A 26582-nucleotide genomic window follows, 5' to 3' on the forward strand; every position below is an offset into this window, starting at 1 on the left:
GAGGGCCAGGCAGGGAGCGATGGAGAGGGAACATGGAGCCCTGCAGACTGTCCCAGAAGGACTCTCCATCTCAGTCCTTCTTACTGTCCCCACTACGCCCCTGGCGTTACCGCCATTCGCGCTCCCACTATTTAAATGGTGCTCCCTAAGAGCACCTCTTTCATCCTTCTCCCCCCCACCCCGCCCTCACCTGTGGCACAAGAGAATGAGCCCCTCTGTCCCCCTTCACCTCCTTTATTGGTCTGAAACTCCAGAGAGGGGAGGGGCTTGGGTTTCCCTGGCTCTGCTTAAAAACATGGCTTTCTGTTCCGTAAGGGCGAAGGGGGATGCGGGGTACGACTTTGGTGAAGTCCCTGGTCTCTCGCTGGAGTGCGAGGATTTGTCACACTCTCCGAGGTCAGTGGTCTGTTCTACCTCGTTCCACCAGCAGGAGGCGGTTGTTCCTTCTGGCTTTTTCTTCCTTGGGGGTGGGGGTGGGGTGGGGTATGGGAGAGGATGTGGGAAGGAAGCGAGGCGCAGCCAGCGCAGCAGTAGTGTAGGGTTGCAGTTGGCTGAAGCAAGATCAAGACCTAGAGCTGTCTTTCTGAGAGCATCACGGGTCTGCCGCGAGGAATCTGGTGCTGGCATGCGGATTGGGGGATCCTGAGTCCGTTTCAAAGACTGGGCAGGGGAGGTTTCACAGCCGGTGCAGCAGTTAAGTGGGAGTTCCTTCTCCCAACTCCCAGGAACCCGTTCCTCTCAGTTCGAGGGGCACTGCCTGCCTTCTAAGGGGTGCTCGCCTCCCTGGAGGGAAGGCAGCCGAGCTGTGTTAACTGCATAGATAGCAGACGGCTCTGAACCCCTGCTCCCAGCCCACAAGCGGACCGAATTCCTGATATACCCGCAGGAGCGTAGCAAAGCGAAAGGAAAGAGGAGGGTAGGAGAACTAGGTGGTCCTAACCAATTCCCGGCCCCGCCCCTCCTCCGCCGGGTGTCCCGGGCACCCCTTGCAGGCCACGGTCTTCAACACGTCTTCAGCACCTGTTGCAGATGTTGGCGCACGTCAGCGGCTGTTTCCCAGGGCACCACGTGGGCGCGGAAGGAGCTGGGCTCAGCCTTCTGTGCCTCTTGGATGAGGCGGTGCATGGGGTAGCCGCGGCGCGGGAAGGCCACGTCCCCGCCCGCCAGCAGCCCCATGGGGCAGAAGTCATTTGCACCATCACCCACGTAGAAGAGGCGCTCGAAGTGCACGCCGTCGCGGGCCCGCTCACGCAGGTATTCACTGAGCACCTTGTGCTTGCACATGTTGGCGGGGCAGCGCGAGCAGCTGTGCGTGTGGAAGGGCCGCAGCGTCAGCAGTCCCCGCGCGTCGGGCCCCGACGGGTTGCTGAGGATGCGGCGGAATAAACTGTGGTGGCCAGCGGCACGCAGGGCACTCTCCACACCGAAGGTGTTGGCATCCGAAATGAGAATAACCTCGAAGCAGGAGCCCTGTTTGGCTATGAACTGCAACAAATCGCCCATGCCCGGCGACAGGGGGATGGTCTCGTAGACAGCGCGCAGGTCCCGGGGCCGCACGCCCTGCTCACCCAGGTACTTGAAGACGCGTTGCATGTACTCATTGTAGTAGCCCTCGCGATAGGTGGCACGCAGGCTCTCGGGCAGTTGCTGGCCTGGCGCGGCACGCACGATCGAATCGTCGCTGTTCTCGTCCACGATGGTCTCATCGAAGTCGAATGTCAGGAGGAAGCGAGGCGCGCCCGGCGCAGCCATCCTGCCGTCCTGGGAGCAGGGGGAAGAGGAGCAGGAGGAGGGGGCAAGCGAGAGGCGGCGCGGCGGGAGCCGGCCAGGGAGAGGCTGATTAGCGGGCCACAGCCAGGATCGCTGGCACATCCAAGACCTGAGGAGGACCCAAGGCTGGTTAACCGGGAGATGGCACCAGTGTGTTGCCCGCACCCCGCCGTCCCTTTCCTGTCTCTCAGTTAATCATGCTGAGGTCGACGCAAGGGGGCCATACTAGTCTTGAAGCCAAAGGCTGCTGCTCTCATAGGATCCCTTAGGAGAAGGGATGACTTGTTAAGGATCACGCCTCGGGACTCAGCTGGGTTGGAGGCTTCTGGTGGTGATGTAGATAGACAACAGGAGACAAACCCACACCCTCTGCTCTAGCACAGCAGAGTGGAGAGAAGATTCCTGTACCCAGGGGCCCAGCCTCCTCTTCCCTGTGATCCCTGTGGGATCAAGGATTAATGGAGGAGCCGGGCTCCAGGAAAAGCCATTGGCATCACCAAGGCAAGGTGGGCAATGAGTGTCAGGTCTTTCCTAGGCCCGGTTGTCAATAAGTGCCAGGCCTGGAAATCCAAGTTCTTGAGCCTTGGCGGGCCTGGCCAGAGAACTAGGTTTTAGCCCTTGCAATTACCAGGTAGGCATGCAGACCACACAAGACCCAGGGAGGCTCTTGGGGAGCTGCTGGGCGCCTGTGCTGCTGCCCATGCTAATCACTTGCCAATTCCCCGGGAAGCAGGCGCCAGCAGGTGGGGTTTCTGCCAGAGTCCGAAGCATGCAGGCAGCAGGAGAAGCAATGGGGCTTAAGGAGGTGGGAGCCCCCCTCACCAGGCCGCGGCATACCTGGGAGACAGGTAGGGGAGGGGAAAGAGAGCGGCAGTGGCTACAGAGGCAGAGGGAGGCGGGGTGGGGGTGGGCAGCTACCTGAGGGGGTGTCAGGGAGGGGATGTCTGGGATGAGGTCAGGCAGGGAGGGTGGAGTAGACTATTGGAATATAGTGGGAGCTCTAGGTAGTGAGTTTGGGCCGGAGTCATCTTTTAAGAAGTTGGCAATGCCGGCGGTGGTGGCGCACGCCTGTAATCACAGCACTCTGGGAGGCAGAGGCAGGCGGATTTCTGAGTTCCAGGCCAACCTGGTCTACAGAGTGAGTTCCAGGACAGCCAGGGCTACACAGAGAAACCCTGTCTGGGAGGGGGTGGGAGAAGTTGGCAAAGGGGGAACAGGGCGGGAGATATGGGAGTATTATGGGAGTATTGGGACACAAGGAAAAGCACACGGGCACAGCAGGGTGCCGCCATCTGCATGCCCCCACCATTTTTTTTTTTTTTTTACCAGCAGCTATAGTAGAGAGGCAGAGAGACAGATCCTATAAATCCTAGAATAGCCATCATACAGCTTGCCTTTTTTTTTTTTTTTTTTTTTTGCCTCCGGGCATGCACTTCCAACCCAATGCAGTACATATCCACACAGAACCGGGTTTCTTGCCACACACCCACACTCACTTCTGTCTTTCTAAAGAATGGGTCCCCTCTAGCTCAGGCTGCCCTTGAGCTTGCTTTGTAGATCAGGATGAACTTGAACTCCTGAGACTCCTGGTTCACCTTCCCAGGGCTGGCATTAACAGAGCTCTACCAACCAAGTGACCTCCCAAGCCCTCACCCACCCTTATTACTTCTCGGGTGCTGGCGGCCTGGCACACCTCCTGTCAGAGTTGGTATTGGAACCTGGCTCCCTGGCTCCCTGAGACAACTGTCTTTTCTACTTTATCCCTCCAGGAGTCACTCTGGGGGACTTAGCACCAGCCTGTGGAATCTCTGACTCGGCATCCCTGTTATATGAAGAGACACCAGGATCCACAGCAGAGATGTTTGCAGGGATTCACAGAGCTCCAGTGGAGAGGGCAAATCTGAAAGGGGCTGGAGAGGGTTCCTCCTATCCCAGGGTAGAAGAGTAGGGGCTTGAGGCCTCATCCTGAAGGGCTCCACTTACCCTAGATAGGCATCGAAGTCCAACAACTGGAAAACACCCGCTCATTGTCAGTATATTATCTTGACCACCACCTTTAGAAACTTTGTTGGTCTCCGGCTGTCATCCAGAGCTCCTGGGAGGGAGGGAAACCCACAGAAAATCCATACCTGTTCATTTGGGTGATAGCATGAGCCTTTAGTCCCAGCACTTGAGAGGCAGAGGCAAGTGGATCTCTATGAGTTTGAGGCCAGCATGGTCTACATAGTGCATTCTAGGACAGCCCGTATACGTAGAGAGACCCTGTCTCTAAAACAAAGTGCCTGTCCACTGGCTTCCCTTTGGATACTGATCTTATCAGACTATCTCTTTCATTAAAGCCCAGAAGCCTCTCCTGGGTTTCTCAGCAAAAGTAAACTCTCGCATGCACACTGAGACCATGCTCCCTGCTTACAGTGCCCTTGGCCAGCTCCCTGACTTACTGGAGGGTTTACAGAGAACACCGTTGGAGCTGTAGACAGACTAAGTACGGGATTCACTCAAAGTGGCTGAGATTTTTCAAAACCAGATCTCAGAGGCTGGTCTGGCGTGACCTATCGCCCACACACGGGTCGTAGGGTGCATCTCCGTTTACCAGTCACCTTTATTCCTGATCTCATGCATGGTTCATCAAACCCATGAAGCCAGAGAACAGAGCAGTTCACTCACTTCCTACAGGCTGTATTGCTTCAGCTGGTTCATAAACACTTCACTGCTGTCTAAAGGCTGAGCCCTGGGCCCTCCAGGAGATACACGGCTTACCTCTCGCACTAATTTGTTCAGGGATCTCACCAACAGGGCAAGCTGAAATCTCTACGGGAGTTACAGTGACTGGGTGGTGATCTTTTGGTTGGGGTCTTCATTAGAGCATCTATACAGATACCATCTACAGCGTTTGGTGACTCTCTACTCCCCCACCCCTCCACCCCTAGGCCAAGAGAGCAGAAAGGCCAGCCCCTTAGATTTGGAAAGATACAGCTTGGTATTGGAAAGATACCGGAGCAGAGGAAAAAAAAAAAAAAATCTAGCTGGCTGCTGCCCTCTAGTGGTAGCAATGGGTGGCACACGGTAAACTCTTGACTCTCAAGGTGACACTCCCTGACTGTCCCAAGGCAGCAGAAGCTACTGCCTCCAGAGTAGACTAGGGAAGGATCAAGAGGACACAGGCTCCCAGAACCCTCTTTATGGAGATATATCCCTGGCCACCCTTCCGCTTTCTCACAGCAAAGGTTTTCAATAGATAGGAAGTAGCTTTTAGAGTCCCCCACCCCCAAAGAACTTATAGCTAGTAACTTAGCAGTGCTCTGGGAAATCCAACATTGTGTGAGAGAGAAGGGGGCAGGGATGGTAGATGAGGGAACCACATGCAAGGGATATTGGGGAAACTGTCACTGTTGGAATCCCGGCTGATATAACCTTTGTCCCAAGAGAGATCAGGTGCCACGCCCATCATAAAAGCAATCTCAAAGAGAGGGATTAAGTGTCAGGCAGGGAGGGAAGCAAGGGACAGATACAAAGATACAAATGCGTCACCAGCACCCACACAGACCAACTTTCTCTATTCTTCCTGCTTCACTCCCTCACCCCCACCCCCACCCCGTTCCACAGTCAGGACCGGCCCCAGGGCTACAGCATATTGTAATACATACAGCATGCCCTTAACCCAGTATTTCTTTTTAATTTTGAGACAGGGTCACCCAACCTGGACAGCCTCCTGAGTTCATAGATTCCAGGCATGTAATAAATACTCTGGATAAGATCGATTTTCATCTCTTCGGAGGGGGGTTGACTACTTGTCTGTCTTCCTTTGAAAGAATTTTACCAGTCCCGATGCTGCCAGCTTCTCCTGGCTTACAGAAGTAGGCACAATTATGCTCTCACCTAATACTAGTGAGACTAATCCAGGCTGGCTTTGAACTTAGATCCTCCTGCCTTTGCCTCCTAAATGCTGGGATTAAAGTCCAGTGCCACCACTCTGGTAATCTCTTCTTTTTCCTCTGCAGAGAAGAAAACCGGGCATCCTGGGTTTCTTCCCAGAAACTGAGGTAGCCCACAGACACCTTGTCCTTGCCCCATTCATCCCTAGTTATTTTCTGGCTTCATAGCATTTGAAAAGGCCAGTGGCAGCTGCCTGGTGATTCGGGGTGGGGGGGAATGGGGGTGGGGGGTGGAGAGTGCAGAAGAGAATCTGAGTTTGAGGCCAGCCTGAACTATACAAAAATTCCTGTTTCAAAACAACCACCATAAAAAAAAAAATCCCAAACATCACTCATTTCTGACAAGTACTAAGCGATAAAGTCCAGGGCAGTGCAGAGCATTGTCTTTAATCCCAGTAGAGGCAGAGGCAGGTGGAACTGAGTTCGAGGTCAGCCTGGTCTACAGAGTGAGTTCCAGGACAGCCAGAGCTACACAGAGAAACCCTGTCTAGAAAAGCAAAGCAACAAAAAATTCTGTGTGATCACCAGCATCCCCTGTGGAGAACAGGACAGGACCTTTGAGTTTCTTCAACATGCTAGAGCATTCAGGAGGCTGAGAGAAGTCCCTTTCTAGTCCCACCTAAGATCAGTGTTTGTGGCCCTGAGTCCTTATGACAGCCCCTGCCTGCTCCTTTGATACAAATACTTTTAGGTTAGCTCTGTGGGAAGGTGGAGTAGGAGTGTGTATGTGTGTGTGTGTGTGTGTGTGTGTGTGTGTGCACTAACTTTTAAGCTCTAAGCTTGAAATTCTAATGGGGGAGAGGGAAGAGCCAATAGGAAAGTTTGAGGAGTTTTCCACAAGAAACATGCAAGCTGAGAATGGGGGTGAGGACTTAAACTGTCAAGCCCTCTCTACTCCAACAATAAGTATTCCCATCACTAGAAATTAGATCTGATAATTAATCTAGGATTCCTGCCCCTAACACTTGAAACTTCACAAACTTCTTTCTTGTTCGTTAACCCATAATGGGGAACGGAGTGGTGTGCAGAGAGGTCCAGTTTACATTCATCATGGGCATCACACAGCATCAGAAATAGGATTAAAACGCAGGGGTCTCTACTGCCTCTTGGAAAAACTAGCTGAACTCCCGGTTGCTTCGGAGGCTCTGTAATGTTCCCTGTCCTAGCTAGCTAAGGAGTCTGTGCCAGTGGGGAATCTGGGACTAGGCGTCACCTCCGGGGTTCCCTGCCTAGGGTGGACAAGCAGAGGTGATTCTTACTGGGTAGAGACAGGGAGATGGCAGCTGCCGGTGGGGTAGCAAGAGAGATATTTTTAGAGGTGACTGGAAAGCAGGCACTCTGGCACACCCCCAGCTGGCGGGCGCTTCGCTCTAATGCGGGCGGGGGGTGCGCAGCTCGGGGAGAAGGAAGGACTTGTGGGTGGCGGGGAGCTATGACAGTCCCCGGAGATGAAGGGACACTGGGCACCATGAACCTGGGAAAGAAGGGGGTTCAGTTCTCTGCCCCAGGGATTACCCCACCACCAAGCACATGAAACACCCTCAAACTACACACAGCCCCCACCCCAACATTTAGAACGCAGTCCTCCCGGAGTCCAGGACTCATGCGGAGCAGCAGCGGTCGCGCTGTCTGTCCCAGCTGAGTTTGGAGTGGAAGTAGTGGGAAGGGGGCTAGTTAAGGGATTTGAGGACAGGGATGGAGCAAGGGGTGCTTACGGGAATTGGGGGGGACGCGGTCTTATCCACCCCCGGATTTCTGAGCTCCGGCTCACGAGTCCCTCCAGCCCCGAGGGACTGTGGATGATGTGCTTCTGCTCCGTCCCTTCCACCTGCCCCCCATCCCCGGGGCCGCCGCCGCGTCCCCTTTAAATGCCGGGGAGCCCGAGCCCGAGCCGCGGCGGGCGCTGCGGCAGCCGCAGCACCCGGGCCCACCGCAGTCCCCGCACGTCACAAGCGCTCAGCCAATCACCGCGGCGCCGGCGCACATCAAAGGGGCGGGCTGCCCGCGAGCCACGCCTCCGGGCTGTCCCGGAGGCCGCGCGAGCGGCCGTGAGACTGGGCGGGTGGGACGGGTGGAGCGTGGCGCGTCCCGTCCGAGGAGCGTGGGTGCGGGGCACCCTCTGCGTGCGCGTGGGCACGTGCGTGAGTCAGTGTCACACTGCCCGCCACCCGCTGGGCTCGGCGCGAGCAATCTGCCGGCAGTCCCTCCACCGCCCGGCAGTCCTTGTCGCGGAGCTCCGCGGGACAGCCGGGTGACAGGCCTGCCAAGCAGCACTCCCTCCACGTGCGCCGAGGTCGGTGCCCTCTGCCCTTCCGGGAGGAGCCACGGCATCCTGCCCAGTCCTCGGAACCCTGTCCTCAAATTACCGAGTACTGAATACTTGCGGGTGGAAGAATTCTCCCAATCCAGCACCGCCTAAACTCGGAGTTGGGGAACCAACACTGAGCGCAGTGGTGCAAATATAAAAAAACCCGCTTTCTCCCAAGTCCCAGAGTGCGTTCCTGACTCCTATGCCCCGCTATTCCCCCTGGCGAGTTTTCCCTTCCTCCCATCCCTCAGGACACTAGATTATGATTAAAGAGAGAAGAGGTGAAACCTGCACCTTCTGAATGGGTGTGACGAACCCAGGAGAAAAGACTTGTCCAAGAGTTCGAACACAGGAACACCTCACTTCAGTCACAGAGCAGGATTTGTGGGTGAGAAGGAGGTGCACCCTTCCCTGGGTCTAACTTCAACTCTCCTAAAGTCCTCTAGCGTTGAATACCAGCTCTGCGCTTCCACTAGGAAAAGGCAGATAGGCAGAAAAGTAGCCAGCCTGATGGACCACCCACCCCAACCGCTGAGGGAGACCTCCTCATGGCTCCTCTCCCTCCCGAGCACCCCAGCGTCCCTTCACCTCTTATGTCGCTGAAGTCCGAGGGCAACTGCCAGGTACCTGTGCGTCTACCTATCCGTGCTCAGGCCCTTGGTCTTTTATCTTTAGTCCGGTGTGGGAGGGTCTTTTAGCTTTGTTGCTACCTATTCTAGGCCTGACCCTGAGCTCCTAATTCTCCTGCCTCCAAGTCCGGTTTGATGGATTAAAGGCCCACGAGTCACCACACCCTGAAATCCTTCCTCTTGCAGAAGCAGTTTCATCTCCACACCCTCCCGGCTCACACAGCCTCCAGCGACTGTGTTGTATCTGTCCTCGATCTTTCAATGTTCTCCCCACCCCCATCCCTTTGAGACAGTTTCGTGTTGCCCAGGCTAGTATGGGCCCGGATTATAGTCTAGAATGACTGTCAACTCCCGAGTTCGCATCTCTACCTCCTGAGCGCTGGGATTAAAGGCGTGTGCCGCTATACCTTTTCTTTTCTTTCTTTTTTTGGATTTGGTTTTTTTCGAGACAGGGTTTCTCTGTATAGCCCTGGCTGTCCTGGAGCTCACTCTGTAGACCAGGCTGGCCTCGAACTTAGAAATCCTTCCAGAGTGCTGGGATTACAGGCGTGCGCCACTACTGCCCGGCCACTATACCTTTTCTTATAATGCCCTTTCTTATACCAGTTCTAGGTGTACTCAGGGTAGGTTGTCTGGGAAGATATGAATGTCTGGATCCATGCTGACCCTTATTCTCCTTCCAAAATGATGCCAGTGAGGCTCTGGGGAAAGAACTAACGGAGCCCGCTTGGGGCTATCCAGTAGAGGAACCGTAGTGCTGGGGTTCCAACCCAGTTTGCTCACCTAAGACTGTGCCTCTCCCTTGTCACTTTTGCTCTCTTTTAAGTAAATCGAGGATAGAGACCATGTTTGTCTTTGTTGCTGTTTTCCCAGAAGGCCAGGGTTTCTCTGTGGAGTTCTGGCCGTCGTAGAACTCGCTCTGTAGATGAGGCTGACTTTGAACTCAGAAATCAGTCTACATTTGCCTTTGCCTCCAGGGTGCTGGGGTTAAAGGTGAGGACAGCCGGGCCTTGGTAGCGCACGCCTGTAATCCCAGCACTTGGGAGGCAGGCAGATTTCTGAGTCTGAGGCCAGCCTGGTCTACAGAGTGAGTTCCAGGACAGCCAGGGCTATACAGAGAAACCCTGTTTCGAAAACAAACAAACAAACAAACAAACAAAAAATTAAAGGTGTGGGCCACCCCTCCCCAATTCATGTCTGTTTTATTAACACTGTGGTCCAGATCCCAGGAGATAATCTGGATGTTGACACCTATAGGCCTTAGGTATTCATTTTTTACTGGGTCTGGTGCCACACACCTTTAATCTCAGCACTTGGGAGTCAGAGGCAAGCAGATTGCTGAGATCAAGGTCAGTCTGGTTTGCAGAGGGAGTTCCAGGACAGTAGAGCTAATCCCTGTCCTGGGGGTGGGGGGGGGGGGAAATCCGGATTCTCTTGCACAATTTCAGTCTCATTTCCAAATCCACTCTTACAGTCAGGGAGCACTGGCAGGTGACTTCTTTATTTTTTTTTTTAATTAACTTTTATTTAGAGTAGACTGTAGCTGTCTTCAGACACACCAGAAGAGGGCGTCAGATCCCATTAGAGATGGTTGTGAGCCACCATGTGGTTGCTTGGAATTGAACTCAGGACCTCTGGAAAGCTGTCAGTGCTCTTAACCGCTGAGCCATCTTTTCAGCCCCTGGCAGATGACTGTTGGCCCCCACTAATGATCTCAAGTTTTTTTCTGCCCTATTGTACCTTCTTCTGGGGATGCTCACCTGTGCCACCTGCAAAGTAACTCTGAAATAGGTGTAGCAGTGATGGAAGGCAGTGTCGGGCATGCTAGGCAGCTGCCCTACCACTGACATAATCTCAGGCCTAAACGCAGAAACTCTTAAATGTTTTTTTAAAGGTTTATTTTATTTTCAACCATGTGTGTATTGGTGTGTGGGCATGTGCATGGACCTGTAGGTACCAGTGGAGGCCATGGGCTTCAGATCCCCTGGAGTTGGAGATACAGGCAGTGACTGTAATTGAGGTGAGCTGCCCTATGAGGGTGTTGGAAACTGAACTCTGGTACTCTGGGAGCTCAGTACAAGCACTCCCCATTGCTGAGGCATCTCTCCACTCTAGCATCTCTTCTCCTTGTGGTAAAACTTGCAGATACTCCTGTCTGTCTTAACATTTTCTTTACTTTTCCTTTTGACTGTCAGAGAGGGAAGCAATGGATGATCAGCCTTGTCTCTAAAGACAGGGACAGAAATGGGACAGGAGAGTGAGCCACAGTCCAGACATCAGAGGCACGTGCTCAGTACAGGGCCAACGTTCACTTTAGGACTTGGGTCACTTGACTTGGCAGAGAACTTGTGGGGTGAAGAATCATCGGAGGTGACAGAGCTTGCTCAAGTCTCTGGTGACCCTTGACTCAGGTGGCCAGACTCGAACTTTCCAACTGGTCCTCACGAAGACGCTGAGTCACTTGCCCAAGGTTCCAATGGTAAAGCCAGGAATCTAAGGTCATGACCTGCTCCTAAGAAGGAAGGAATAGTTCAGTTCACAAGACCCACCTGAGGGAGGAAGGCTGCTAAGCTTCCAGGAACCAGCTGGGTCTTGGTCCTGTGATCTGGACAACTGCCTCTGCGGATGGCTTTGGTATTTCCAGTTTTACAGAGGCAGAAACCCAGGGACATTTAGAAAGCACCTTGCCTGAAGGCACGATGTGGTAATCCTAGGTGGTCAGATGCAGATCTGGACTCCTGGTAAAGCCAGAGAGGACACAGGCGGGAGATGTGGTCAAGTGTCCCACTTAGGCATTTCAGTTGGAAAGCACTGTGCTAGAAGTTGTTACCAAGACTGAGAACATCCTGTCTAGAGCAGGCTGGACAATGATGGCTTATTCTGAAATCCTCTAATTTTTTCTAGGGCAGTCCCGTCTGCTACCAGCTCAATTTACACATGACAAAAAGGAGGTACAGGATATGTCAGTTGCCCAGAGTCACAAAGCTAGGAAGTGGCAAAAGACAAGATTTAAAACCTGAAGGTTTTATTACACATTCATGTATTTGTTGGAGTGATGTCTCCCGATGTAGGCAAGGTGGCCTAGAATTCCCAGTCTTCTTGGCTCCACCTCCCAAATGCTAGGAATCTAGGTGTCAATCATACGGGACTGACTGGGAGCTGAAACATTCTTTTCTTTTCCCCCTTGGATGGGAGCTCATGTAGCTTAGGTTAGTATCAATTTACTATGACCACTATCTGTTGGCCTCTACTTCCTGAGTGATTGGCGTGCCCTGCTACATTTGGGTATGTAGTGCTAAGGGTGTGGCTTTGTGCATGTTAAATAACTCCTCTTTCAAATGAGCTTCATCTCTAGCCCTGCCCCCAACTGCAGTGGTTTTTTTGGGGGTTTTTTGGGGTTTTGTTGTTGTTGTTGTTGTTGTTTGTTTTGGTATTTTGGATTTGGTTTTTTTCAAGACAGGGTTTCTCAGTATAGCCCTGGCTGTCCTGGAACTCACTCTGTAAACCAGGCTGGCCTCGAACTTAGAAATCTGCCTGTCTCTGCCTCCCAGAGTCCTGGGATTACAGGAGGGCACCACCACCACCTGGCTTATCCAACTGCAGTTTTAAAATGATTTATTTATTTTTACTTTCTGTGCATTGGTATTTTGTCTGCATGTATGCCTGTGTGAGGGTGTTGGGTCCTCTGGAATTGAAGTTACAGTTGTGAGCTTTGTGTGGGTGCTAGGAATTGAACCCGGGGCCTCTCCACCAGTGCTCTTAACCTCTGAGCCTTCTCTCCAGCTGCACTTAATCAGGAAGAGTCCTCTTATGGTCAAAAAAAAAAAAAAAGAGCTGGAAGACAGGAAGATGGTATGGATAGGAAGATGATATGGAGGCATATTTGTTTCTTTTTGGTTTTGTTTTTCTGAGACAGGGTTTTGATATTGCCCTGGCTGATCTGGAACACAGGCCTCCTCTGTGTGTGTGTGTGTGTGTGTGTGTGTGTGTCTGTGTCTATGTCTGTGTCTCTGTCTGTCTGTCTGATCTTCCCTCCTCTAGGTACTCGCATCCCACACTGGGATTACAGCATCAAGTCTGGCAGGAGGCTCATATTCTTGAACAAAATACTTCCTTTTCTGAGCACACTTGGGCCTATCAGTTTTGTTTGTTTGTTTTGTTGGTTGGTTGGTTTTTGTTTTGTTTGTTTTTTGAGACACGGTTTCTCGGTATAGCCCTAGATGTCTCGGGCTAGCCCTAACTCTCTGTAGATGAAGCTAGTGTTAAACTTAGAAATCTCCCTCCTTTTGCCTCTCTAGAGCTGGGGTTAAAGGTGTGAACCACCATAATCTGCTTTAGTTTTGCTTTTGCTTTAAGACAAGGTCTCTCTGGAGAGCCCTGGCTGTACTAAAATTCACTGTGTAGACCAGGCTGGCCCAGAACTCATAGAGATCAGCCTGTCTCTGCCTCTAGAGTTATGTATTACCTTATGAGGTTGAACATCCCTTAAGTTCCAGCCTCTGGAACACTTTGACTGGGAATAAGGACATCTGCTTTTGAACTTTCATGATATCAGGTCCCTTTGGACCTTGTCTTCCCAACTAGGGCAGATTATCAGGTTTTAAGGGCTGGCTGTTATTTAATGGAGACCAGAGATTGAGTCTTAAGGGTTCCTCCTCCAACTGCCTAGAGGCCACACAATCCCTCTGAACCCTCAGATCTCAGCCAGGTCCAGAGGGCATGGTTAAGAGCAGAGCAGGATTGGGTGGGGTGTCCTTTTCTGCACAGGCACCAGCCTGCCTAGTCACCTGGGTCCGCAGCCTCGGGAAGGCACGGCTAGGAGCATTTTTGAAATATTCTGGCCTGAGTCCCTGGGCTCACCCAAACATGCAGAGGCCTGTCTGCTGCCCAGTGGCACGTGGAACATTGCATAAATCTGCCCCCATCCCAGTCCTGTGGAGAAGACTCTGAAACGTCACGTTAACCTACAAGAACCTGTCTGATTCTGAATTGCCCTTCTATGGATGGGCTGTCCCGCGACAACTGGTCCCCAGAAGGAATTGGGCAACAACATAGCACAGGTCAGGGCTCAGATCTTCAAAGCCAGATCCTTCAGAAGTTGGGAACAGTGTGTATTCTCTGGCTATCCATGCATCACAACCATGCAATGCTAACTTGTGTGCTCTCTCTCCCTCTCTCTCTCTTTCTTAAACAAAAACTCAGGGGTGCAGATTTTTCAGTGGTTAGCAGTTAAGAGGACTGCCTATCCTTCAGAGGACCTGGGTTTGATTTCCAGCATGCCTCCATGCCAGAGTGCACAGACATACATGCAGGAAAACAGCCATACTCACAAAAGTGAAATTAGACAAATACTGACGGGGTAGGGCACTGGGAGAGGGATATTCAATAGACCCTGGCCTAGGCTAGCTTATAGTCTGAAGGAGACTGGGCAAGAAAACGGGCCTTTCAAAAGACTGTCGGGGAAGCCAGGCCTACTCACACAGGCCTGGAAGACTGAAGCAGGAGGACAGCAAGGCCAAGGCCTGCTGGGGCTGGAGAGTGACCTTAAGACTGGTCTGGGGAAGGCAGGCGGGCAGGCAATGTAGCAAGATCCCATTTCAAAATAAAAACTAAAAATAAATTTGAAAGGTCTGGGAAACTAGATGTGGTAGCACAGGTCTCTAATCCCAGCTCTTGGGAAGTAGAGGGTCGGAAGTTTGTCATTTTACAAAACGATCTTTTTTCTTTTCTTTATTTTCATTCATTCATTCATTCATTCACTCACTCACTCACTCACTCATTCACTCAGTTTTTGAGGCAAAGTCTTACTATGTAGACCAAGCTGGCCTTGAACTCATAAGAGATCTGCTTGCCTCTGCTTCCTGGGTGCTGAGACTAAAGGCTTGCTCGCATCAAGGCCAGGTGTTGGTGGTGTGTGGATTTTACTTCAGCACTCTGGAGGCAGAGGCAGGAGGACCTGAGTGGAGCCCAGCCTGGTCTACATAGTGAATTTAAGGACAGCCAGGCATACATACACACACATAAAAAAACCTGTCTTAACTGTCTCCAAGAGAATAATAAATAAATAAATAAATAAATAAATAAATAAGGCATGCATCACCATCCTAGGCTCATAATTTTTTAAAAGATTTATTTATTTTATGCATGAGTATACTGTCGCTGTCTTCAGACACACCAGAAGAGCGTATCAGGTCCCATTACAGATGGTTGTGAGCCACCATGTGATTGCTAGGAATTGAACTCAGGACCTCTGGAAGAGCAGTCAGTGCTTTTAATTGCTGAGCCATCTTTCCCGCCTCCTGGCTTTTCTTTTCTTTTCTTTTCTTTTTCTTTTTTATTTTTGGTTCATTTAAGACAGGGTTTCTCTGTGTAGCCCTGGCTGTCCTGGAATTCACTCTGTAGACCAAACTGGCCTCGAACTCAGAAATCCGCCTGCCTCTGCCTCCCTGAGTGCTGGGATTACAGGCATGCGCCTCCACCGCCCGACTTTCTTTTCTTTTTTAATGTTTATTTTTATTTTGTGTGCCTTCTTGTTTTGCCTGCATGTGCATCTGTGTCACATCCTGTGGAACTGGAGCTACGGACGGTTGTGAGCCGCCATGTTTGTGCTGGGAATGGAAGCCAGGTCTCCTGGAAGAGCAGCCAGCTCTTGACCACTGAGCCATCTCTCCAGCCCCATCAATCCCTTTTTAATACATTGATTAGTTCATTCTATCCATTATGGTCCTTTGAGAACCGTAATACACATGTGTTTCTTTCTACTCATGCCTCGAGTGCCTTCACACCCTCCAACTCTTCACTGAGAAGTGTCGCCTCTTCAGGAGACAGTTTCCACAGTCCTCTCCTAGTACATGTGTTCCTTGAAATGTCTGCAATACTTTGTAATTCCATACACATGTGGAAGTTACTGCCACACTTGCCCTCTTTCAATTATTTTAAGGTTCTTGCTTCTGGGCCTTTGCAGTGCTGTAACCTCTGCCTGGGGTTAGGATTCCTTGTTGAGTTTAGGACTTAGCTCTTTGTTTGTTTGTTTGTTTGTTTGTTTGTTTGTTTGTTTTTGGTTTTTCGAGACAGGGTTTCTCTGTGTATCCCTGGATGTCCTGGAACTCACTCGGTAGACCAGGCTGGCCTCGAACTCAGAAATCCACCTGCCTCTGCCTCCCAGAGTGCTGGGATTACAGGCGTGTGCCACCACTGCCTGGCTCAGGACTTAGCTCTTAATCTAAGATTTATGTAAGGATGCTTACCCTGCTGATTCCCAAGAGCAGAGTCTCATACCTATCTCCCAAGCCCTGGGTATTTCTCCTGGTGAGTAACACCTCCCCCACCCCCACCAGACTCTTTATCCCACGGCATGCAGAGACCTTCCTGGTTTTACTCTTATGGTATCTGACATGCCCAACAGAGTCTGGATCTATAAGAGCTGATCAATAAATGTTGGGCCAGTAAGATGGGTGGCTCAGGGGCAAAAGTACATGCTGAGAAATCTGGCAACCTGAGTTCCATCAATCCAGAGTAGAAAGAACTGATTCCAAGTTGTCCTCTGACCTCCACACACTCACATGGACATGTGAGCACAAATCCATTACGCACGAGTGTAAACACACATTAAAAAGTTGGAACAGGGCCAGGTGGTGGCACACGCCTTTAATCCCAGCGCTTGGGAGAGAGAAAGATAGTTGGATCTCTGTGAATTTAAGACCAGCCAGGTTGTCAGGCAGTGGTGGTGTACACCTTTAATTCCAGCACTTGGGAGGCAGAGGTAGGCGGGATTTCTGAGTTTGAGGCCAGCCTGGTCTACAGGGTTCCAGGACGGCCAAGCCTATACAGAGAAACCTTGTCTTGAAAAAAACAAAACAAAACAAACGAAACAAGACCAGCCAGGTCTACAAAGTGAATTCCAAGCCAGCCAAGGAGGCTACACTGTTTCAACAAACACAAACAAACCACAACAAAACAAAATAAATTATATACACAAATGAAATAGTCAAATAACAAAATTAATCAATAAAAAATTAATTTTTTCTTGTTTCAATATTAAAACTGTTGCCCAAACAATTGTAGTAGGGCTCATCTATTCCACTTCTATAGTGTGAGCGATACAGAAGGAGGCTGTACACCCAGCTCTCTGACTGCCTGCACTAACAAAGGAAGGGCTGGTGGAGACTCTTGGTACCTTCCCCTGAGCCAGGTGCTCCTCCAGGAATCACCCCTCCCCGAGGCAGGGCAGAGCTGACGTTGATGGTAACCAGGAGCCAGCAGCACCCATGGATCTGAACCTTCAGTTCCTTGGGCCTGATTCCAGATGTGCCCACCAAAATAAGAGCTCATCTGGGATTAAGAGCCTTTTGTATCTTAGGAGCCTTGTTGCTACAGAGCACACTGTTCTCACGGTGGGGGCATGAGGCTGAGAGGCAGTGAGGAGCCTGAGGTCATGCCAGTGAGGAGGGAACACAAGGCTTGGCCGGAGTTGGGCTCTTAAGTCAGCCAATGTTCTGGAAGCAGCTATGCAAGAAAAGGGATACGCCATTAACAAGATTCTGGTCTCGTAATGACTTTCTCCTTTGTCCTCATTCATTCATGAGACACAGGTTCCAGCCATTGTCTTCAAGGAGGCCATAGTTCCATACTAGCATTGAATCTAAGACTTGGAAATGGTTCGAGGGTGTTGGAGATACCTTTGGAAACAGCGCTAAAGCCAGGAGTCCTGGTACTCATTTGTAATCCCAATACTCGAGAGAGTTGAAGGCAGAGGGATCGGAAGTTCAAGAACATCCTTGGCTACATGAGATGTCTCAACGAAAGAAAGACAATGCTTAAGAACATGTGATGGGCCGGGTGGTGGTGGTGCACGTCTGTAATCCCTGCACTCTGGGAGGCAGAGGCAGGAGGATTTCTGAGTTCGAGGCCAGTCCGCAGAGTGAGTTCCAGGACAGTCAGGGCTATACAGAGAAACCCTGTCTCGAAAAAACCAAATCCAAAACAAACAAACAAAAAAAAAAACCCCACAAAAACAAAACAAAAACATGTGATGGCTTGAATGAAAATGCTCCCATGGGTTCATTTATTTAAATGCTTGGTGCCCCGTCAGTAGAACTGTTGGGTAAGGATTAGTTGGTATGCCACTCTTGGAGGTGTGCTACTGGGGATGGGCTTTGAGGCTTCAAAAGCATACACCAAGCCCAGTGTCTCCCTCCCTCCCTTTCCTCCTCACTGTGGATCAAGATAAACTCTCAAACTGACACCATGGCAGCTTCTAGCCATGGGTGGGCTCACCCTCTGAAACTTCAAGCAAGTTCCCAATTAAATGCCTACTTTTATACGTTGCCTTGGTCCTGGTGTTTTGTCAAGGCAATAGAAAAGTAACCAGGTGGCTGGAGCGATGGCTCAGTGGTTAAGAGCACTGAATGCTCTTCTAGAGGCCCTGAGTTCAATTCCCAGCAACTACATGGTGGCTCACAACCATCTGTAATGACCTCTTCTGGTGTGTCTGAAGACAGCGACTTTGTACTCACATACATAAAATAAATAATCTTTAAAAAAGTAACCAGCCAGGCAGTGGTGGTACTCGCCTTTAATCCCAGCACTTGGGAGGCAGAGGCAGGCAGATCTCTGAGTTCGAGGCCAGCCTGATCTACAGAATAAGTTCCCGGACAGCCTGGATTACACAGAGAAACCCTGTCTCGAAAAATCAAAACAAAACAAAACAAAAAAGTAAGCAATATGCTGTTGGTGACATTGCACACCTTTAATGCCAGCACTCGGGAGGCAGAGGCAGAGGCCTAGGCCAGCATGGTCTACAGAACTAGTTCTAAGACAGTGAGGGCTAAGAAAACCTGTTTTGAAACAAACAAACAAAAAGTCACAAATACAAAGTGGTATCGATTATGCTGATGTCCCAAGTTCAGTTCCCAGCATCCAACTAAATGGCTCACAACTGCCTATAACTCCCATGTCAGGGGAACTGATGCTCTCTCGTGGCCTCTCTGGAACTTGAGTGCATGTGGTGCACATAAAACCCACTCAGGCACACACAGACATGAATCTTATTTTTTTTTTAATTTATGTATATGAGTTGCCTTCAGACACACCAGAAAGGGGCATCAGATCCCATTACAGATAGTTGTGAGCCACCATGTAGTTGCTGGGAATTGAACTCAGGATCTCTGGAAGAGCAGTCAGTGTTCTTAACCACTGAGTCATCTCTCCAGCCCCTATAAATGAATCTTTAAAAAAATCTTTTTAGGTTTTTTGGTGAGATGACTCGTGGTTAGAAGTACTGGCTGTTCTTTCAAAGGACCCAGGTTCAATTCCTAGCACCCACACAGTAGCTAGCAATCATCTGTAACTGCAGGCAGCCAGCACACTGACCAGTTACACAAACACACATGTAGATAAAGCATGCAGACACATAAAAGTAAACAAATCTTTAAATTAAAAAAACACAAATAATAAAGATATATAACCATATATATAACTTTATATATAAATATATAACTTTATATATAAATATATATGTATATATATAAAAATATATATGTTGTAATAGATGTATTGTGATGGCTTGTATATGCGTGGCCCAGGGAGTGGCACTGTTAGGAGATGTGACCTTGTTGGAGTAGCTGTGTCACTGTGGGTGTGGGCTTAAGACCCTCATCCTAGTTGCCTGGAAGTCCATTATCCAACAAGCAGCCTTCAGATGAAGATGTAGAACTCTCGGCTCTGCCTGCACCATGCCTGCCTTTCTAGATGCTGCCATGCTCTTACCCTGATGATAACGGACTAAACCTCTGAACCTGTAAGCCAGCCCCAATTAAATGAGGCTTAAATCATCCTTAATAAGACTTGCCTTGGTCATGGTGTCTGTTCACAGCAGTAAAACCCTAAGACAATGTGTATATATCAATATATAGACATATAATAATAAAACTGTATCTGTGTATATATACATATGTAACATCTATATATGTGTATATAATTTTGTTTTTAGTGTATATAAATATACATGTGTTTGAATCTCATATCGCTGAGGCTTGCCCTGAACTCCTCATCCTCTTCCCTCTCCCCTCCAAGTGTAAGGATGGGTGTGTACTACCACACCCAGAGAGCAAATCAATTTTCTTGTAAATTTTTTTCATGGCAGAAAGCTTAAAAACTGATGGGTAAGTCAGGCTTGAAAAAAACAAAAAACAAAAAACAAAAAACAAGCCAGGTGGTGGTGGTGGAGGCAGCGGCGGCGGCGGCGGCGGCGGCGGCGGCGGCGGCGGCGGCGCACGCCTTTAATCCCAGCACTCAGGAGGCAGAGCCAGGTGGATTTCTGAGTTCGAGGCCTGCCTCATCTACAGAGTGAGTTCCAGGACAGCCAGGGCTACACAGAGAAACCCTGTCTTGAAAAACCAAACCAAACCAAACCAAACAAAACAACCCTGCTGGGTAATACAGGCTCTGTAGTATAAACAGAAAACAGCTCCTCTGCACTGTTCTCTGGCTGCAAGGTCCTAAAGCATATGACCATCTCTGGTCCAAAAGATAAATCTGATATCTAGGCCTTGTGACCCCGCCAGGCACTGCCACCCCAGGCATGTGGCTTCTCCTGTTAGATCAAGCAACACTCTAGGAACACTGGCCATGCACTCCACGTCATAGCCACACAAACGCTGTGATATCAGGGAGATGCGTGGGTGGTCCCCAGGGTGTGCACGCACACCACTGTGCACCGTGGTTCCATCTGCGGGTGGGTGTGCCCTGCGCTGTGCCTCTTGTTTACATCTGTGTGTATTTCCATCTACACAATAGGCCAGTGTGTTTCGGAATGTGCCCACAGTCACAGAGCTGGCTGGGTTGGTGTGGACTGTAAGAGCACACGGAGGGGGTGGCGGGGAGAAAACTGGGTGCTTTAAGGTCCTTCGGGGATAAGTTAATGGTCACGGCTGCTAAATCCCCAAGAGAACTAGAAATTGAACTACACATAGTGATGCTAAAATCTCTCTCTCTCTCTCTCTCTCTCTCTGTCTCCCTCCCTCCCTCCCCTCTCCCCCTTTCCTTCTTCCACTTCCCCCTCCTCACTCTCTCTTCAGAGTCTTAAATGTCCCTGGCTGACCCCGAATTCTCTATGCAAGCCCGTCTTTGACCTCCTCATTCTCCTGCCTCAGCCTTCGGAATCCATGGATCACAGATGCGAGTTACAGTAGCAGCTCCTGTTGTCAGTCTCTCTCTACCCCTGTTTCCTGGGAGCCTTCTCTGTACCTCCTGCATGCTGCTGACAGAGGCTCCCAGGGGGCCCTGACATGCCCACGTTCTGGTGTCCACTCCAGCATGAAGTGAAGGGCCATCACTCCCAAGGTTGTTCCAAGGCTGCGGCTCTGCCTTGGCAGGCCCTGGGCCTAGGGCAAGCAAGCAGCTGCTGAGTCCTGAAGTCCTGAGAGAGGACCAGGGCTTGCTGGGCCTTCATGAATGAACCTGGACACAACTCCATATGTATACTCATATACACTCACACACACATATATGCTCACTCTCACACACATATATATGTCACACACACTCATTCAAACACGTGTCTCACACACACATATACCCATCACACATTCATTTATGCACACACACTCAGACTCACACATGCCCCTCACACACATACACATATTCATTCATTCTTGCAAATACACATACACTCATGCACATACACTCATTCAAACACATGTGACACACACTCACATATACACTCACACACATATACCCATCACACATTCATTCATGTACACACACTCAGACTCACAAACATGCCCGGCTCTCTCTCTCTCTCTCTCTCTCTCTCTCTCACACACACACACACACATTCATTCATTCTCACACCTACACTCATACACATCACACACACACACACACACACACACAAATTCTCTCTCTCTTTCTCTCTCTCTCTCTCTCTCTCTTCATGATTCAGTGACTGAGCAAGCTAGAACTCTAGAACACGGGCAGGATTGCCCAGTTTCTAGGATGTAGGGCATGCATGTGTGCTGGGGTGGGGGCGGGGTTGGGTAATGACAGGCTCTCAGTTGCTCTGCACCCCGCCCAGCCCAGCAGACATTGGGGTCAGGCTTTGAGGATGCTATCCCTGTCTCTTGTGGGTAAGGACTCCTCAATGCACCCCACACTGGGCCAGCTTCTCCCTGGGATCCTCCCAGGGTGGCCTCCTCCCAGAGCCCTAGTGTCTAAGATAGCAGGGCAGCTTAAAAACTGTTTATGAAAGGCCAGTTAGCTAGGGATGGGCAGGGCCCTTGGGAGCTGTGACTGTGGCTACAGATAGCAAGGAGGGTGGGGAAGCGTGTGTAAATTACAGCTCCCAGAATAGAGGGGCCCACAGGGAGTGGCGGGGCCTCTTACCAAGGGAGCCCTGGCAGCCTGCCTGGCATGTCTGGGCTCCAGGCACTGCTGGAGGCTGAGTCCAGTGACCACAAGATGGACTGTGGTGTGTATGAAAAGCTGTCCAGCCCATCCAGCCAGGTCATGGCAGGGAGACTCATATGGGTAGAGAGACCTGCCAGATGTGAGCTTCTGGTAGGGGAGATGAGTGGCAGGAGATGGAAGGTCTAGGATGTAGGCAGGATGACATCTTGCCTGCCCCCAGGGTTGGGGGGGGGGAGAGACTGTCCCTTAAATGTCCCTGTGGATATTTCGTTGAAGTGTAGGATCCTCTAAGAGTAACAGGAATGACAGGCAGACTCATAGCCATGTGTCAGGCTGTCCTCAGCAGTCACACACGTCACGGTTTATCACCAGTGCTGCTGATGTGAGGGTTATTATCCTCATTTACAGACATGGCCCAGGTGTGACAGCCATTTACTATGCCGGGTCTCGGCTTTCTGCTGTCCCATAGGATCATGGTCACTTTCCTCATACTGGCCTTGGTGGTTTGAATGGGAATGGCTCCCCTAGGCTCATATATTTGAGTGTTCAGTCAGCCACAGAGTGGAACTGTTTGAAAGGATTAGAAGGATTAGGGGTGTGGTCTTGTTGGAGGAAGTGTGTCACTAGGGGGGTGGGCATTGAGGTTTTATAAGCCCATGCCAGGACTGGAGTCTGTCTGCAAGCAGATCAGGATGTAGCTCTCAGCTACTGCTCCAACTCAAGCACGCCACCCTGCTTCTCACCATGACGATCCCTGGATTAAATGCCTTCTTTTATAAGAGTCACCATGGTCATGGTGTCTCTTCACAGCAATAGAATAATGACTAAGGCTGGGTTTCAGCTGAGCTTTGGTTGTTTCCTAGACTGGAGGCTTCACAGGCAACGACTGGGCCCTGGGTGACCCTCATCCAGGCTGTCGATGGCTTTAGAGCCCTCCAGAGCTGTGGCCATGTCAGAAGAGGGCCACAGCTGGGATTAAAGGTATGGGCCACGACACCTGGGGCTTGAACCAAAGGCTTTGTACCTGTTAGACAAACACTGTGTCAACTGATCTACATCTTTAGCCGAGGTCCTGGAGTCTTTGAGGGTGGTCTGTCCACAGTGCAACTTATGAAGAAGGAAGACATTTTAGACTTATTGTTTACTGAGTATGGGTGTTGTATAGTTTGTATATGCTTGGCCCAGGGTGCTGTGGCCTTGTTAGAGTGGGTGTGTCACTGTGGGTGTGGTCTTAAGACCCTCACCCTAGCTGCCTGGACATCAGCCTTCTTTTTATTTATTTATTTATTTATTTATTTATTTATTTATTTATTATATGTAAATACACTGAAGCTATCTTCAGACACACCAGAAGAGGGCATCAGATCTCATTACAGATGGTTGTGAGCCACCATGTGGTTGCTGGGATTTGAACTCAGGACCTTCCGAAGGGCAGTGCTCTTAACCGCTGAGCCATCTCTCCAACTCCGGACATCAGCCTTCTACTAGCAGCCTTCAGATGAAGCTGTAGAACTCTCAGCTCCTCTTGCACCATGCCTGCCTGGATGCTGATTATGCTTCCTCCTTGATGATAACAGACTAAACCTCTGACCTGTAAGCCAGCCCCAAGTAAATGTTGCTCTTTATAAGACTTGCCTTGGTCATGGTGTCTGTTCACAGGAGTACAGCCCTAACTAAGACAGGGGTATGGTCTGCATGTATACCACATGTGTGCCTGGAGCCTATGGGGACCAGAAGAGGACATCAGATCCCCTCAAACTAGAGTTCCAGATGGTTGTGAGCTACCCTGTTGGTGCTGGGAATCAAACCCAGGTCCTCTGGAAGAGGAGTCAATGATCTTACTGTGGAGCTGTCTCTACTCATGGAAGTCGGATTTAAAAGGGGCAATGATGCCAAGCTTACCAGGAGAGCTTACCTAGGTCCCCAAGCAGCATCTTTAAAATGAGAAATCATTACCTTTGTGTATCCTTTTTAACATCTTTATGATTTCATTTATGTATTTATTAAGTGTATATGTATGTATGTATGTGTCTATGTATATGCAAATGGGCCATGGTGCACGGTTTCTGGATGGGAGTTGGTTCACTCCTTCTACTGTGTGGGTCCCAGGGATTGAACTCAGGTTGTCAAGGTTTGGCAGCAATCACCTTCACCCACTACACCATCTCACCGCCCTCTTCCCTTGTTATTTTTGGGAGATATTTTATTTTCATCAAAGAGGTAGTTTTAAGCAGGGTACACACCTGTTTTCATTCTTTTTGAGGTTTGTTTTGGTTTGTTTGTTTGTTTTGTGGGGTTGTATTTGTTTGTTGTTGTTTAGTTTTGTTTTTGCTTTCAAACTGCCTGTTAGCCTAGCTGCGGGGTTGCAGCTGAGCTTTGGTTGTTTCCTAGACTGGAGGCTTCACAGGCAAGGACTGGGCCCCCGGGGTGACTCTCACCCAGGCTTTAGAGCCTCCTGCCCTCCTATGCCGTGCATGAGCCTCTCTGCTTCCCCCAGGGACGTGCTGCAGGGAACCCTAGGGACTGGAACTTGCTGATTCATCTGGGGAACCAAGGGCAGGTTAAGGGCACGGAGGCCGGAAATGGGAGGGGACAGCAGGTCTGAAGCTTTGTGGACGCTGGGTTCTAACAGCTGTTGCTGTTCTCTAATGCCCAGCTTGGTGTCTGCTGTGAGTTGGCAGCAGAGGGCAGGGACCACACCCTCTCTCTACCTGCTTCTCGGGTGCCCTGTAGCCCTCTTTTTCTCTGTGGGCTTTCCTTCCCCCTCCCACTAGGCTCTCCATCAGCCCTGCGGTGAGGTGAGGCAAGGCGCTGTTTCAACCTGGCACATGACCTTGTCCTGTGAGATTTACCCTTGTGCCATTCTAACTGCCTGCAGCTCAGTAACACACACCAGGAATGCCAAGGCCCGTGAGACCAAGCTCCTGGACCCTGTGGGTATTCAGGAAGAGTCTCTCCAGGCTGTTAGAGTCACTCCTGTTATTATTCACCAGCCGATGCTCAGAGTGAAGCACTTGGATTTGGTTCTATCCTGGACCCCAGGGAGCTCTGGTCCAAAGGGAAGTGCCTGGGGGAGTGCATAGATACCATGTGATCACAGATACTGTGGGAAACATGAAGCAACCAAAGGCACAGGTGACCCTTACCTATCGGGAAGTAGAGGAACCTACCCTGACAGGATGCTGAGGGCAGGGGAGAAGTGGGGGCAACCGAGCCGACATGAAGGGAAGTGACCTTCTGCAAAGGGAAGTGCAAGGACTCAGGCAGGAACCCAGGTGTGTTCAAGAGCCACAGGGACCCAGCCTGGGTGGCAGGGAGCTACGGGGACACCCGAAGGATGGCGTTGTCATTTAGAGGAAAGCAGAGTTGAAGGATGATGGAAAGTTTGGATGTGAGATCATAGTGAACTCTGCCCCTTGCCTCTCAAACCAGTTAGAAGTGTTAAACTGGGCGAGGGCGCAGACCCCAATGTGTGGCCCACAGGGGCTGGGTCATATCTTCTTTGCTCCCCATTTCGGCCAGTCTCTCCCCTTTCCTGTCAGAGCATCAGAGCCCACCTGCCTGCTCCTGTCTCTCCTTGGCCATGTTCTCACACTGGCCAAAGGTCATGGGTCACTTCTTTGTAGCTCTTCTCTCTCTGACTAAACTGAGAACCGCACGGGAGGCTGCAAATGGGGCTTTTGTTCTCCTGTATTGCTTGTCATCTCCGAGCTGACTGCCTCTGTCTGCCTACCTAGGCCGGGAAGCTTATCTAGGCAGAGACTGCGTTCAGCCTCTGAGACTTGCTGCTGGATAAGCTCACCCTTTCTTGTTCTTCCTTGACTCTGGCTGGTTCAGCTCAGCTGTTCTGGCTCAAACTCCTCTCCAAGCTGACTGATTCAATTGCTCTGCATGGCTTTGAACTAACTCTAGCAATCTTTTGATCTAATCTATGGGATCCTTCTCTTTCTCTTGCTCGTTCTGTCTTCACCAGAGTCTAGCTTGTTCTCTCTTCAGTCTGTCTCTGTAAAATGCTCCTGGCAAATCTGCCCCATCCTCCCTCTCTGCACTGCTCTACCCTCCCTCTCGACTCTACCGTACTGTCTCCACGATCTCTACTGTATTCCTGGACTGCACTCTCTTCTCCTAGACTGTCTGTCTCTCCTTTAAGTAGCTTCCCTTTCCTCTTTCTCCTGGTGAGAGTTGGACATATCCTACTTTGTCAAATCTTTCTCTGAATCATCTCTTTGTCTGTCCCTCAATTAGACACACTTTCAAACAAGGGCACTTCCTTCTACCAACTAACTTTACCTTCATTATTTGGGATTACAGGTGAGTACTAAGGACATGTCTGTATTTCAGCCAGATGGATTAAAGGTGTGTGCTGGCTGAGCCACACCCTGAATAGAAACTGGTTCAAATAACCTGTAATGGGGGAACTACTTTTAAACTTCTTCCTGATAGAGAGTGGGGGAAGGGAGGTGCTTCGAGGACCCTTATCCACTCTGGTCTCTGCAACAAAAGGGACTCTGCTTTATTTCACCCGTGTGTTAC

General features: G+C 50.4%; 1 protein-coding gene across 2 annotated transcripts; it reads right to left on the bottom strand.

The window, feature by feature from the left end:
* Positions 1–218: 218 nt before the first annotated feature.
* Positions 219–7620, bottom strand: Phospho1 (phosphoethanolamine/phosphocholine phosphatase 1). Of its 2 annotated transcripts, XM_052194590.1 has the most exons (3): positions 7421–7620; positions 3754–3865; positions 219–1761 (listed from the first exon to the last, which is right to left on the bottom strand). In XM_052194590.1, exons 2-3 carry the CDS (start codon positions 3796–3798, stop codon positions 1003–1005), a joined length of 804 nt encoding a protein of 267 aa, XP_052050550.1. In that variant the 5' UTR covers positions 3799–3865; positions 7421–7620; the 3' UTR covers positions 219–1002. The 2 variants fall into 2 exon arrangements, with proteins under 2 accessions (XP_052050550.1, XP_052050549.1); XM_052194589.1 differs by lacking the exon at positions 7421–7620 and having other exon boundaries at positions 219–1879; positions 3754–3852.
* Between the last annotated feature and the right edge of the window lie 18962 nt (positions 7621–26582).

The sequence above is a fragment of the Apodemus sylvaticus genome, chromosome 10 (genome assembly GCF_947179515.1).
Source record: "Apodemus sylvaticus chromosome 10, mApoSyl1.1, whole genome shotgun sequence".
NCBI classification, from domain to species: Eukaryota; Metazoa; Chordata; class Mammalia; order Rodentia; family Muridae; genus Apodemus; species Apodemus sylvaticus.

Coding starts and splice junctions, on each gene's coding strand:
- Phospho1 (XM_052194589.1), bottom strand. CDS start 1,872: ATGTGCCAGCGATCCTGGCTGTGGCCCGCTAATCAGCCTCTCCCTGGC.